Here is a 16152-nt window from a genome sequence, read left to right as displayed (position 1 = left end):
GCAACATCAGGTCTGTTGTCATCACTTCCCTACTGTCCCTTCCTCTGTCCTCCGTTACTTTCAGAAACGATGTATGATTCAGAATGGCCGTCCGTAACTGGGGCATTGTGAGAAGGAGGTCACTTATCTTGACCGGTATCTCCGTTTGTAAGATCTATCATACAATGTTTTGTTCTGCGAAGTTCCTTGCCAAGGTACCGGTGATGTCCTTCAACTGAGATGTCCCCACCGACGATGCCTTTGCAATGTCCACCTGCGCTTCCCCCACTTTTCTCTTTTCCTCCGCTTGCCTCCGTGTAATTGCCAGAACCTCCTCTACATCCGTGCCACCAGTGATCAAGTTTACTCCAACCTTTGGACACTTGGAATCTTCGTGATCGCCGGGTCCGCACCATCTGCATAATAATTTCGGTGTGTTTGCCGCTGTACAATCCCACGCAAAATGACCCCACAAATTACATGCTCGGCATTGAACGATCGGCCGTCCGTTTGCATCATATTGGGTTCGACTTCGGCTTCCATTATTATTGTTATTGATTGCATTGTTGTTATTTTGCCCTCTGCTATTATTCCTATACCCTCCGAATGTGGCACCATCATTGTTTGCATTTCCGTTACTGCCCGACGGGGAAGCCTGCTGCGTAAGAAGCACCTGCGGAGATCCTCTTGTTTTCATGTTAAAGGGGCAGTCTTTTGTCGAATGTCCCATGATCTAACAGATGTCACAGAATTGGTTCTTCGGACACGATCCTTTAGTATGACCGTCAGTCTTACATTCCGTGCACCACAATTCACTACCTTTTGGCTCTTTCTGCATATTTTTAAACTCCTTCATCATTCGAACCATATCCTTCTGTAAGGCACGAATCTTTTTGTTACTACCTTCGTCGTCGCTGCTATCATCACCAGCAGATTCGTCATCATCAGAGTCAGAGGAGCTGGTTTTCTTCTTCTTTGTCTTCTGCGCACTTTCAAGGTCCAGTGCTCTGTTATAAGCATCGGCATATGACAATGGTGGTACAATTTTCATTTTCCTCCGCAACTGTGAGCGTAGGCCATCCACAAACCACCTTTTCTGCAATCCGTCCGCTGGCTTGCTTTCCATTTTGTTTATTAAGTCTTTTAATCTCCTGGCGTAGACACGGACAGTTTTGTGCTTCCCTTGCTTGGTATTGAAAATTTCCGCTACGATTTCATTATCATCCCGCAAGAGTTTAAATTCCGCCAAGAACTCCTTTTTAATGTTATCCTAGGTATCCAGCTTCTACGGATCCATATCCGAAAACCAATCAATCGCGACACCCCGTAGAGTTGCCGAAAATTGCCTAGCCCATTCGTCGGCATCTGTGATTCCATTTGCCCGCCAGATTGTCTCACATGTCTTACAATGTCGGATGGGGTCGGCTGTACCATCACCTTCAAATTTCGGCAGCTTTTCTTTGGGTCCCACCATAACACTGGAGGTCTACACTGCTACACTGGTCGGCACTCCCACACCGGCAATCTGAACTCCCACACCGACAGTTTGTACTCCCACACCGGCAGACTGGTCTCCCACACCGGCAGTCTGCACTCCCACACCGGAGGTGTCGACAGCTGTGAACCTTGGTGAAGACGAAGGATCCTCCGAAATTGTTTCCCGCAAAAATCTATCCTGGACGAAGAGGTCACTCCACGCTCGTGCGACTTGATGCTCTTCCGTTTGAATTTTCTTCCCTCGGCGAACACAAATTCAAGAACTCCTCCCGTGCTTCTTCCACCAATTCCACCCGCTGCCGAGTCTCCTCCAACAATTCCTCCGCGCTTCAATTTTCCGTCGGCAATCTTCTGAAATCTCCGTCGACGTTCGGCTTGCTAAGCCAGAATTAAATTCTCTCGCGCAATACGGATTCCATCTTTTCCCTTTGCCTTATTTCGATCCTTGTTAAGCTGATTTGGCATTAATCTTCATTCCTCCCACCTTCCTGATTCATAAGGCAACGGCGCCAAATGTTTACCGTACAGGTAAAGAAAATGAGCACATACAGACAATAGAACACGAATAGCAGAATTATATTCACAATAGTAGATGAATGATTAATGCTTTACAATGATCCCCGACGGGATATAAATACTACTACCAAACCTTCCCGAAGGAGTCCGTCGGCCACAATTATTCTATCCGCTACAAACTATTTACCGACGACGTCGGCTACAGCATATAGAAACACCGTCGGACCGTCGGCTACAGAATACAGAAACACCGTCAGCTACAGGGTACAGAAACACCGCTGGACCATCGGCTACAGAAACACTACCGGACCGTCGGCTACAGAAAACACCGCCGGACCGTCGACTACAAAGTACAGAAACACCGTTGGACCGTCGGCTACAGAGTAAAGAAACATCGTCGAACGATCGGCTACAAAGTACAGAAACACCGCCGGACCGTTGGCTACAGAGTACAGAAACACCGCCGGACCGTCGGCTACAGGATACAGAAACACCACCGGATCGTCCAGTCGGCTAACATCAGCAATGCTACTTCAAGAAATACAAGGACAACCATCCATGCGTTCACAATTTTCAAACATTTCTATCTTCTGAACATTTCTAATGAATTCCTAATTGGTTGACTTTAAGGAACATATTATGAAGTATTGATCCTAATATTAATGATGATAAGATTTTTTTATTTAATTTTTATTTATCTTCAACAAAACAGTCTGAAGGAGAGATATTTCAAAAAATCATGATAAATTCTATCTTTCTAGATTCTCTTCAGAAATTTAAGTTGAATATTATCAATCAATCTCTATGTATAAATATATTATAATTTTGACATTAAGTTGGAATCATTGTTTTAGGGATAAAATCAGAAATATCCCAAAATAGGACATTACATCAAGAAAAAATGTGACCAATCACTAACCACTATTTTTTGTGAAATTGTCCTAGTTTTTCAAGAGGTGTTGGTTTGTGTACTAACACACCTCTGAGTTTTGTATGCCCTATTGTTTCTACCTCTAACTTTCGTTCCTTTGTAGTTTCTCTCTTCACAAACAAGTTGCTTATGTTGACCCATGTCATGCTCATACTCTCTTTGGAGACAAAATCCACTCATACGAAGAACATTTCTTGAAGTTGGAATACTTTGAATAACATAATACTTGAAATGTTGTGGAAATTAAAGTAGCGTTGCTCTAAGAAATTGTGATTATCATAAATCAATAATTTATAGGTAAATTTTAAAAAAAATTCAAAGATTGTTTAGTTTGTGTAATTAAGCATTGAACACCCCATAGGTTAATCTTATTTATGTAATTTGTTTACTTAGGCTTAGCTTATCTTTGTCCTTTTTAGAGAGAGAGGTGTTGCCTCATTGCTTGAGAGTTCTTCTTGAAGAGTGAGTTTCATCCTCTTCTTGCATCTTCTATAAATGCAAACTTGTTGCATTTATTGTTTACTCACTTGATGAATGGAATAGTGAGGTCTCTCATTGTGTTTTTAGTCTATGCCATCTTCTTCGAGCAACTGTCGTTAGTGCACAATGTCTATTAATATGTTCTATAATATTGGTTACCCTATTTGTCAATTATAAGCATTAGTTGGTTAACATTTGTGCTCTCCTTGGCAACCGTCAAGTCCTTTAAAGATATAATGAATTGTCAAGAAAGTAGTATGATCTAGTCATATGAACTCTAATCCTTGGCTGATCGTCTCGAGTCTTCTTCTATAATGCTTTCTTGTGCGAGTAAAGATATATCTCACTCTTGTCTATGGTATGCATTGTCATCTCTATTATTGTTTCTTGTAGTTTGTTCAGTAGATATAGTAATAATAATTTATAGTTATTTCCCTAAAAGAAATCAAGTTTGAGTAAATCACGCCCTTAGATCCCAATAAAAGCAAGAAATGCCCACAAGCTAGTCAAGACCAAGTGATTTGAAGATCTTTAAGGATTGTAGAAAAAATAGAACGAAGCAAATTACTACAAGAAACATTCGAGGAAAATCCAATCAGATAATTCCCAAGTCGGAGCCCTTCTCAAGTACAAAGACCTGAAACATTAGCCAAAGTTGTAGCCAAAAAGAAATGCAAGCATACAGTAAAGAGCATATACAGAGTAAGTGGGAGGAAATTGAGAGACACTTACCACTCCTAGTTTAAGCACACCAAGACCTTGCTAACCAAGTAGAGATTTTGTTTGCAAAATCAACATTGGACGAGGAAATCAAAGGAGGAAACCCTAAATTATTTGAGATATTCGAGAATAACATATGCCGCATCGAGAGGCTACACATCTCGGAAGAACTAAGAATTGGAGGAACCAAATTGAAAACATCTTAATTAAGAAAGTGAAAGAATGAATTTGAAGATATCCAAAGTACAAGAGACATTGAAGTGGACATGTAGAGGACTTGTATGTGGCCAAGGCAAGCATTAGAAAACACAATCAAGACAATCCCCCAAGATGCAAAGTACAAGGAAAAACTCAACAAAGAAAAATGGTGACTCCTCTAGTGAATCCAAGGGTGGAAAGGATAGAAACTCCCAATGTTCACCAAGAATGGGTATGAAGATCTTGTGGACACTACAAGATGTGTAAAACCATTTGAATAGCACGCAATCAAGTATACAAAAGATTATTGGTCGAATGTGTACCCAATGACACTATAAGGCATACTAACATGAGGATGCGTCCCCCCTCCTTTTTGCCCCACATCCCGAAGACTTCAACGCACCGGGGACTTGGGGACTCCGTCCCCCGTCCCCAGTGGCACCACTAGATTCCACCACCTCCACCAGGGATGGGGGACATCCTAATATTGACTGTTTGTAGATTCGACTATTTATGTTTAATGTTCGGTGTTCCAATTCGATGCAATGTTCAAGTATTTACTCTTTTATATCTTTATATCTTATATTGCAATCATATTTTCATAACTAGCATTTTAAGTACCATATGTATATATATACCCCCCTTCTGTCCCCCGTCGCCATCCCCCCACCATCCCCAAATTAAGGCCCATTTGTTCCCCCTGTCACAGAAACTTTCCCCCCATTCCGTCATCACCCCATACCCCAAGGCGGTGTAACTATGCTATAAGGTATAGGCATCGACTAGTTCACTGAACTTGATGAAGAATATATGGCCTAGTGGGACATTCTAAGAAGGCATTCAAAGAAGAGTCCAAACCAGTGCGAGATGACAAATAAGATCATGGTAGAGATCTACAGCACTAAGAAAAGGAAAAATGTGAAAATACAAGCTTATAATCATAGCCTCAAGAGCTGCTAGTGAAGTTGGAGAAACAATCCAACAATGGATTAAAGAAGTAGAGGTTCATGAGAAATTGATCCCCTCATGGTGCAAGTAGATGAATATAATGCCTTCATCCTCATATGTCAATGCTTACAACCAGGTGATGGATATCAAGAGTGAAAATAAAACATCCTCTAGTGATAAGGGGGATAAACAATGATGAGAGCACTGAAGGTAGCTTTGACAAGAACCAAAAACAAAGAATGCCCTATGACCAAATATGATGAAAATGATGAAAGAAATGAAGGTAAAGAGAGGTACTAATGAAGAAACTATTGACCTATGGTAAACCGAGTGCAAAATCAAGGGACAGAAAAGAAATAATGGTTCTAGAAATATGTTTTGTAAGATTTGTCAACTTATGGGTTATTCAATAAAGGAATGTCCATACAAATTAAAGACTAGAAGCACCCAAGTACTCTTCACAAGGGAGAATCGTCCACCCCATCGAAGCCACAAAATGCATCTCCAAGAGAATATTAAAATCAAAGAGGATGACGAAGACAAATACTATATGACCCTAGAGATGTGTCCCTAGCAACCATGAAGACATTGGATGTCCAAAGCAAAAGGCTAGCATCAACCTAATTGATGTTGGAAAGAAAAATTAAGTTATGGCCATTACTCGTGCCCAAAAAAAGAAAGCGACATACCTGAAAGGCTTTGTGAAGCAAGGACTGAAGTGGAGAAAGCTGCGGACAAGGAACAATGCACTCAAATGCAATTAGCCCCATTTGTCTCATCTTGGCCCAACTTGGTAGGTGTGCAAAGTTTGGTTTTAACCGCACTATATGAAGCAAGGTATCCCCACAGAGAACAACCTATTCTAGTAGGATAGTATGCACCATGTGGCTTCCCCCTTAACAAAGAAATTATCAACAATCGAAGTTTTCGATCCAAACTTTTATGGTCTGGTGGGTAACATTTTAGCTTGGCATCTATCAAGTTTTGGGTCATTTCAAGACATTGCAGATGATTTTCATTATCAAAATACATTAGGTCACTGTCTTTGCACATTCATTATTTGTCACAACTACTTGTCCCTTTTGCAAAGATTTCAGACATGTGAATTCTGATTTAAAAGAAATCATGAGACCTTACAAAGAACATGTAGGCCCTCTCATTATTATCTTACCAGGCATTCAATATTCAAAATAAGAAGTCAGTAACTACTAACACATAATTATTGAAAATATCACCTAAACAAGCAAGAAATCGTATAGGGCTGCTCTACCTTGATCTAAAGAAACTTTGCAATCTGAATTCCATCTGCAATTCAAAGGTACAATAATACTCTTGAAATTCAAATAAAATCTGGAAGTCATATAGCTCTTATGCTTTTGTAAGATTTGGTTTATATTATACCTAGCGTCTTAAGTTCATCTTTTATCTAAATCAAAAACTACTATTTATATGTTATTTTGATGACCAACTAATCCAGGCATTGCATTTACTTTTGCTTGTATAACTGCATTGAACTTGTAGTTTCTATAAACAAATGTTTTGAAGACTCAAAATGTTGGAATTAAAAATGCTAGAGAGTGGTATCCACTAATCCACATACATGACATTATGTCTGACAATGAAAATCTAAAACCTTTAATTTGCTAATCTACTGTATCCTATCAAAAAGCCAGAAAACTTACCACAAGTTCATCTACTATTGGAATTATTGTACACAGGCCTTGGCATATACAAATCTAAAGATATGCCACTCTTTTAACACAAATAAATTATATCCAAGTAACTTAAGGGCTTAATTTATAGAGAACAGCGTTTTGTTTTCTTTGATAAATATTAGTGATAGCAATGCACAACATATTGTTAAGTTGCTACTGGGATTACTCTACACCCAAATTGAAATGGACAATGGCTATCTAAGAAAATGCAACTCTTTTGACACAAAACGGAGTATATGCTTGTAGCATGAGGGTTTAAATTTCAGAAAAATTACAAACATACACAACTTGTAAATTCACATCTCAATTCGTCTGCCAACAAATATCTTTAATGCATTCAAATAAATGGAGACTATTTCATATCGGAGTAACCTTGAAATGCATGATCAATGATGCTGTATATTTAAAAACCAAGCTTTTGGAAAAGCAAAGTGCAGAAATTTTTACACCATCTTGTATCGTACTTTGTGATCCATAACCTGAATGAAATAGATGTGTACAAGCTGTGGATGAGAGATCCTCTAAATTGATGCCTCACTGAGAAGATAAAAATAAGAAAATGTGAACTAGTCATCATCCCTATAATTATTTTAAACTTTACTTCAAATTTATTGATATATTGATAAATGCCCCGCCAAGAAATAAGTAAATGTGAAATAGCCACTAACCTTATTCATTTGTTTTACACCTCAATTCCTAAACATTGACAACACATTTAATAAAAGGCACTGATGGTAGTGTTAGATGATCCAGTGTTGTGACATTCAACCATCTATGCATCCTAGTGAAAAAGAATGTTCTTTCTAATGTGTAAGCCAAATTATATATGCTACAAAACTAGCCAACTGAAACTCGATGGACCAAAGGGTGGCTGGGCATTGAAGTTTCCATCAATCACTTCATTGTCTCCACACATACTCATTATCTATCATTAATTAGACTATCGTACTCATTTGCAACAATTAGATTGGCCTTTTTAAACTATTACTTTTTTATCTCTCGAGATGGTTCAGTCCCAATCTCTCATCTGTATTTATTTTCAATGCCTCATCTCTATTTAGATTGTGTACACATTTGATAAGTTCTACAAATTTCCTCAAATTAATTTCAAAATAGTGTTCCTCCATTGTCAAATCCTTAGTATTGTCAATACAAATATGGTGTTTGGAAGTAACTGAATTCCCTCCCAAAGTCATCTTGACAAGATGATCTTGTTTTATATAGCAACCATGTTCTTTAATGCTATACCAAAGTCGTGAGTTGTTTTCCTTTCTCATTTACATATAACATATATTAATGCTCCAAATCATAGAAGGTATTTGTGGGAAAATGTATACATAAACAATACCTGCTAACTCTTTTCAAGGGATTAGAGTACATTAGCCTCCAAATCATGGCATATTGTAGAGTTGAAGTCGTTGGAACCAATCTCAAAATCAATTTCTTGATAAGCTTGGCGTCGTAGAGTCCTCATAGAGCCTATTTTTTTATTCTAGGACTTATAAAAAGCCTTGATACTTTTCACAATTAAGTTATTAACCATCATATAGCACTATTTAGTTTGGTCTTAACCTACCACTCTATCTCTAGTATGGAGGTACTTGAATTTGAGATTCTTTTGTACTTTATTTTTACTGAAAGGCTAACTTTGCAAATTAGGGACATGAGAAGGGTAAAATACTAAAATAGGGATTTTATTCCTTGCTCAAAGAATCTAAGATTGACCAGTCATATTTTTTCTCTCAAATCCTACTCTAAGCATACTTTTCAAACTGCATTCTAACGATCAAGCTCTCAAGATCCATCTTCAAAACATTTCTCACAATAAAGTTCAAGTCTTACAAAATAGGTCACTATTAAGACGTAACAAGGAGTCAAACTGTTGGCCCCCTACGATCTAAGAATATTCCCCTCTTAAAATAACCTTATTGAAGTCAACCAAGGTCTCACTCAATCACAAAGAATGAGGCTAATGCACTAAGAGAAATTTAGCAATAAGTCCTTGATTTTAAAATTGTATTTCTACCATATATTTAGAGTTTTCCTGATATTCATGCAAATTATTGAAGTCATTGAGTGGAAGATAAAGTATCAATTTCAGTCAACCAATTATCAAGGAAGTGTTTGCCTCTCTATTTAACCCTAATCTTTGTCCCTCCATTCTTTGGTAATTAGGGTCTTGTCATCCTCACCAAAATGCAATCAACATAGCTATCTAGTTAGACCTGTTATAATTGAAAGAAGCAAGAGTAAGTGATGACAGCTTCTAGGTAATTAAATACAAGCTAAAAAAATAAGTATTTGAATTCACAAACAAGACAAGGGATAGAACAAAAGAGATAATTCTTGTGGAAGAATATTTAATGTGAGTTTGAAATGGATCCTCCACCTCCCAAAGAAAAACAATAATAGTATTAATCCAATAATATTGACATTCCTATGATGCCAAAACGTACTCAACATAGCTAAACTAACTAGATCTATAATAGGTGAAGGAAGCAAAGGTAAGTGATGACAATTGATGGGTAATCAATACAAGCTAAAGAATATCAATAATTGAGTCCACATAAAAGGTAGGAGACAAAATATACTATAGTGATATTTTTTTGCTAAAGAATCTTAATGGGAATTTTAAATGGCTTCCCTCCCATCCATTAAAAGAAATAAAGGAGAGGAAAACTCGAAAGAAAATAGTATTAACATCCTATAAGGCCAAAATGCCAGCCAAATTGCACTCAGCATAGCTAATTAGAACTGTTATAATTCAAAGAAACAAAAGTAAGCGATAACAACTTATAGGCAACCGATACAAGCTGAAAAAATCTGTATTTGAGCTCACATAAAAGATAGAGGAAAAAGCATGATAGAGATATTTTTTATAAAAGAATGTTAAATGGGAGTTTAAAACAGATCCCCACCTCCCAAACAATAAACAAATACATGAGAGGAACACAAAATCAAATAAGATTGACATCCTAAAATGCCAAAACTATTGAAACTCCCACCAAACTTTGTTGTTTTAATACATCTATAATAAATTATCTACAACTACCTGGCAAGTTATTAACAAGCGATGCATATCTACCAAGGAGGAGAACCACAAAGAAACGATACACCTATCTTGCTAAGCCTAAAGATGAATAAAGAAGGCTATGATCCCATGGCATACAGGTCGCAATTCACATATGGGATAAACATAAAAGCTATGAAGCAAATCCTATCTATAAACAGACAACTATGCATATAGGTTTCAATTCTCGTATGGAGGCATAAAAGCATTGAGAGGTTCCTATCTATAGATAGACCACTATAGGAAATGGACCATGGCCTTACAGGTTTCAAGGCTTAGCCCTTAAACCCATTACCACTCACTAAAAAAGTCAAGAAAATCCACATGCAACATATTTATGGACAGCACGCTCAAAATCCATCTTTAGTAACTAGTCAATGTATGAGCCTCCATCCTTTTTACCTTGATTGCCCCCTAGCTCATTTGTTAGCTTTACAAATAAAATAGTGTTGTTAGAAAGAATGCCATAAACATACCTCTAAACAAGATAACTTGAAGGTTAACATGCAAAAAAACGAATAGAAATGATCAATGAAACCCTACATAAAGAATTGGGAAAGCTTGAGTAGACCATTCCAAATGACCCAGGTCATCTTAGGTGAAACCATTACTTTGCTCGACACTTAACATCTTTCAAAAGAGGTGGGAGAAATCATTAAATTTACTAAGAGATTACTTACAAATGTGAATCACTTAGGTAATGCTTACAAACTACCCCAAGAAAGCAAATCATCCAAATCAAGTTTCCTTCATGAATCATCAAAGCAAGGGCTATGGTGTGAAGTTTTGAAAGAAGAATGACGAGCATCAACGAATGCATCAATCAAAGCATCCTCAAAGAACAAGGCACATACAAATAACCAACAAATTGCTTGGATGTTCCATTTAGCAAAATTATGACTTGTGTGGCAAAGAAAGGTTCGAAGTGTCTGCTTACGCCACCCCTTATAAAAGATCCCACGTTTGAGGCAACAGTTTTGTCAACCCCACAACATACTTGGTTAGCTATCCAAGCATAGAGCAATAAGTGGCATTAAAGGCAACCCTCCCACATCCAATAAATCAAAATCCACTTAAGCTCCCTCTCCACCCAAGTGTAAAGAGTCAGCTACAATGCAATCCACCTCCTCATAATCCATTAATAGTTAACTTTTCCCATCACTTAAGCCATTTTGTGTAATTAATGCAAGCTGGAAAGCACTGCCTATAGTATATACATATCAAGGAGTCCCTGGTTATAGAGGCCATGTTAATATAGTATGCATATGTTTGGTCAAATATTTGCTTGTTTGTGCATTCTTCTATGTCTTTGTAGTAATGTAATAAAATTTAATAAATACCTTTCATCCTCTAAGCCCTTATTCTCTATTAACAAGCTGATTTTTTTAATCAATCAAGTGAGAGGTAAGGGCCCTCTCCCATTATAATAAATACTAATAAAATTAACAAATCTTTGAGTGAACAGCCCTTCACAGAGAAAGTGTTGAAAACTAAGTAACCACCACTAAGGAAGCTCCAAACTACAAGATGAAAAAACTAAGACAATTAAGCAAACTAAAACACCTTAATAAGCCATTCAACAGTGCCACTCAAAAACTTAAAATCCAAAGAAAGGCTAGATAAACCATTGCTGCTGATGTTGAGTCTCAAAGCATCAAGAACATTTGGAAGTATCTTCCTCTTCTAATGAGAAAAATACCCATAGACCATTATATTCCATTGTCAATCTTCATAATTTTCCAACTTCAATGTTTTCAACCTTTCTACTTCCCCAGAGTCACACTATTTTATTTGACTTTTTTGCTCTCAATATGGAAAAGAGTTGAAATATTGAATAACAATAATTAATTTTCATCATTCTTAAGGAATCCATTTAGTTCAAGCTCCTACTATTCTGCAAGTTGCTGGAGGAAATAAAATCCTACTGCTCTGTATGTTCCTGGAGGAAAAAAGCCCTATCATGTAAAGTGTGCTCCAAACAATGTTCAGATTCTCCATCATCATCTGCATTCTGATCTACCCAAAGATGAGCGGCATCATCAAAATTTAAATGGGACTAGATGTCAAAGGAGCTGCTTCATTATTTAAACCACAGAAGGCATAGGGAACTCTATTGGCCCACTGTTTTGATCCTGATGCTGAGAGTGTGGAAACTCCAACGACTTGAAAAACTTTGCATAGTTGTGCCATTTAAATATTCATCAGTACTGCTAGATTTCCTCGTCCATTTTTCAAATGGCTAGATCAATGATCTAGAACAATAAGGGAAGAAAACCCTGAAATTTTGTGTCCAATCAAACTACAAACGTAAGGACCTGTGTGGAAACCCTTCATAAATCAACTATTGGGACCATATGACCCACAAAGAGTGAATCGTGATAGAATGAAAGATTGTCTTGGATATGTCAATCCAAATGCAAATCCTCATAAACCTGCACTTAGGGACAACTTTGTTAGCCGATTTTCACAACTTCACCCACCTAATCTATAAAGCTTTTAATTGATCTAGGATCTCTCAAGTCTAAAAGAAAATTAAACATACACAGCCAAAGCAGAATCTTGGAGATGGAAACAAGTGAGTCTAAAAAGAGAGACCACGGAGCCATTAATATTCCAGCATTTAATTTTATCAGATTTCCACAATCCAAAAGTGGATCATTTAGTTTTTGGATCACACTCATGCAGATTGAGCTACCACGCTGGAGAAGCATATAATATACTGAAGATTAGTATGTCTTAACATTTGGGAGTGGCTCACTAAGAGCTTTAGCTGGTATTTATACTGGTCACACTAGAGGGGGCGTTCTCTGCTTTTGCATCTTTTTCAGACCATTTTGTCTCCCATTCCAGATTAACTGAGAACTTTTTTAGGTCTAAAATATTTTGATTTCTGTTTTGAGAATTTAATTCTCCAGATCAATTAAATTTCTGATTCTAAATTTCAGATTATTAAGTTTTCAGATCTCTGTCTAATTCTGATCTCATAATTGAATTTGGATAATAACATGGAAGGCCAGCTTCATTCAGAGTTTGCAGTTCAAGCATGGGCCTCCTTCATCTGCTGTACGCTAACACTGCAACCACAACAGCTCTTCAGATTTAGAATTTTGATCATTTCTTCTTTGCTAAACTTGAACTTTGGACTTGGTCATGATGCCTGCGTAATTCAAATCTTCAACCGGATTGGGCTTGGTCATTTCTACCACCCGAAAATTCTACTAAATTGGACATCCTTTGCACAGCACACGTAAAATCTAGTAGTGAGACTGAATAAGACCTTGTCCTGTTCTGGTGTATAAATATCTTGTTTCTTTACTCCCTAGAAGATATATATTGTAGGATAACATATTTACATATCCCATGTCTGTAGCCTTTTCTGTGTCCTCTATTCACAAAAGCATCTCAGAAGGAAACAGTGCCCTGAAATGGTCTACAACAGAACGAATACCCAGTATTACAAAAACATTCAAGTTTCATAATCTTGAAGATTGCACAAGATAAGTCTTGTCATCACCAACATCAAGACTTCTACACCTTCAGTATCAGAAGCAAAATCTAGTTGCATTTGCACATAGAACAGTTATAACAACCAAATCTAAAATGTCAAACAGATTGCTCTAGCACCTACACCAAACTAAATTTTTTTCTTTCCAACTGTTCCAACTTTCCTCGGTATAAATTGAATACACCCCCCAGATCTGTTGAACCATAAACCCCACCATTAGAATAGCTTATAGATCTGATGTAACAACCTATTGACCAGGATGCTGAATACTGTTTGCAAGAAGACCAAGTCAGAAACCATGGTACCTCCAAAGCACAGTTTTGAAAGGCCAAAGTAGAACAACAAACAGTCAATATCAAGGAAAGAGGTAGAAAATGGGAAATTTGGGAATCTAAACTGAGTTCAAGCAATGAGGAACCATTGCTCATCAAGCAGAGCATCTAATTAGGACATGCAATAAATTGTCAAGGTCAACATGTTGATCATCATCTTCTCTTCTCATCTGCATGTTAAGAACAACTGGATTTTAATTTTAAATAAAAAGGCAAAAAAGTATATCGTAGCAACAACTAATTTCAAGGTAGGTCTACAAGTCTTAAAAAGACATATGGCATGCCAAGTCCAGAGAATCAAGAAAATCCACAAGGCATAAAATATCATGACTAAGTTTTCTGACCCATGTGGAATACGAGATTGGATAACAAGCCAAGTAACAACAATTCGATGAGGCATTGACATATTGAAATGTAATGAAGATTTCAGGGGTAGCAAAATCCAAAGTTCACAGATACGACTTGAATTAGTTTACCAGGCTTCAGGACAACCCAACAATGGGCATCGACAACTCCTTACTCAAGAAAAAAATAGTAAGTATTGCAAAACAGGATAAATATAAAAGACTACAAGGAAATAAACATTCCTTACTGTAAATATTGTAACTGCTGATTGCAATTATTCATATTGAAAAGCACAATCCATGTTCAATAGAGCTATATTCCATAGGAACACATAAAAGAGAACCTTGTATTTACTAGAGGTCTGGAACATGTTCTATGCCTACAGTCTTCTAAGTAAACTCTTGAAAACGCGTTGTTCACTCAACTATCAATTTCTTCAAACTAAATGAGGAACAAGTGCAACCTGCAAACGTTTTCTGTGTTTAATAGAGCTGGATCACAGTACTCCACACTCCATTAAATCACAGATTATGGAAAGGGTGGCTATTCAAGCCTTCAGAACGTAAATGTAACGTGACTAGCAGAACATTTATGTACCCAACCCCGATTTCTATCTGTTTTTCTCCTTCAATCCCAGCACAAAAAGCAGCAAATTTCAAGTACATTCGAGCAGAGCAATTGGTTGCTACTAGAATTGAATACCCAACTCCAATCCCCTGATTTACACCTCAACCGTTCGCTAACAACAACTGGTTACTCATAGAACTGAACACCAAAGTCCAATCTCCTAATTTACAACTCGAATGAGCAAATTCCAATGAATATGAAGCGTTCAAAGGTTGTATGCCATCAAGATCTCACAAATTGACATGAATAAAACAGCCTACCCAATCAAAAACTCGTTACTCATTGAAGAAATCATAGAAAATGCAATTTGGGAAATTCCGAAGACTTAAATTCTAAAATCACCCACCCAGTTAACGTTTCATTGAAGAAATTAAAAAAACAAAACCGGAAAGTCAGGCAAACGCACAGAGGAGCATAGAATCACCTGGGTGGACGAGAGAAAGGCGGGCGAATCGGGGCTGAAAAGGGGCGAGCGGGGCATCAAGTCGGTGGGAAAGTAACTGCTGGTGCTACTGGTGCTTGAATTGGCAAGCACAGGAGAGGCCATGGCTCCGGCCAAGAGCTGGGAAAACGACCTGCAATCTGAATCAGGGGCATCATTCTCTGTTTCATTGAGGAAGTTGTTGAGCAGAGTCATGGGGCCGGGGCTTTTACTACTCATAAACCATTCGTTAGAGGAACGAAGAGGCAAGGTGAGGCGAGGCCTGTTGGAAGTGGCCATCACCCCCTGCTCTGAATCCTCCTTCATCTGCCTCTCCATAGCAGATGTTTCTTAAGAATTGGGCACCCACACGCTTGATTGACGAGCTCAGAATCCGTTTGAAGAAGCGCCAAATTGTGCTGAAAAGATGAATTGAATGAAAACGTGGGAGTTGGGGCGAAAGGAAGGCAAAGACAAATGCATGTTGACTTCAGTTGCTCTGCCGTCTTCACGTAGGACATGTAGACAGATGGAAGGCACCCTGCAGCCTCGGTCGAACTTTTTATCCGTTATTGACTCCGTCACTTGACTGGAAAAATGACCGATATTGTCGGGAAAGTGGAGAGAGGCGGCTGGCATATTTATACTTCTTTTCTCACACACATAAATGCCAGATTTTTCTAAGAAAAGTACAACCTCACCCAAAGCCGCTGCACCCGCTACAATTACGCCAATGTCCATTCTAGATGCCCATTGACCAAAATACTAATTAATACAAAAACACCAAAATTCAAATAATGTGCTTTTGAATTTTTGTTGTTTCTTATTTTATTTAAATGTAGGTATATCTGCTGTATAGGATGGTTGG

General features: G+C 37.8%; 1 protein-coding gene across 1 annotated transcript in view; it reads right to left on the bottom strand.

The window, feature by feature from the left end:
- The window catches only part of LOC149567524 (putative WRKY transcription factor 4), a 29929-nt gene extending 14011 nt beyond the window's left edge, over positions 1-15918 (bottom strand). Inside the window, exon 1 of the mRNA XM_089820744.1 lies at positions 15288-15918. Within this exon, the coding sequence (XP_089676870.1) occupies positions 15288-15623 (336 nt within the window). The 5' untranslated portion in view covers positions 15624-15918. The remainder of the gene's footprint in view (positions 1-15287) is intronic.
- Positions 15919-16152: the final 234 nt, after the last annotated feature.

Source organism: Cupressus sempervirens, chromosome 3, assembly GCF_028749045.1.
Source record: "Cupressus sempervirens isolate cs-2001-9-10 chromosome 3, ASM2874904v1, whole genome shotgun sequence".
Taxonomy (NCBI): domain Eukaryota; kingdom Viridiplantae; phylum Streptophyta; class Pinopsida; order Cupressales; family Cupressaceae; genus Cupressus; species Cupressus sempervirens.
The sequence above is the reverse complement of the archived record's forward strand: the minus strand, read 5'-3'. Positions and strand labels throughout refer to the sequence as shown.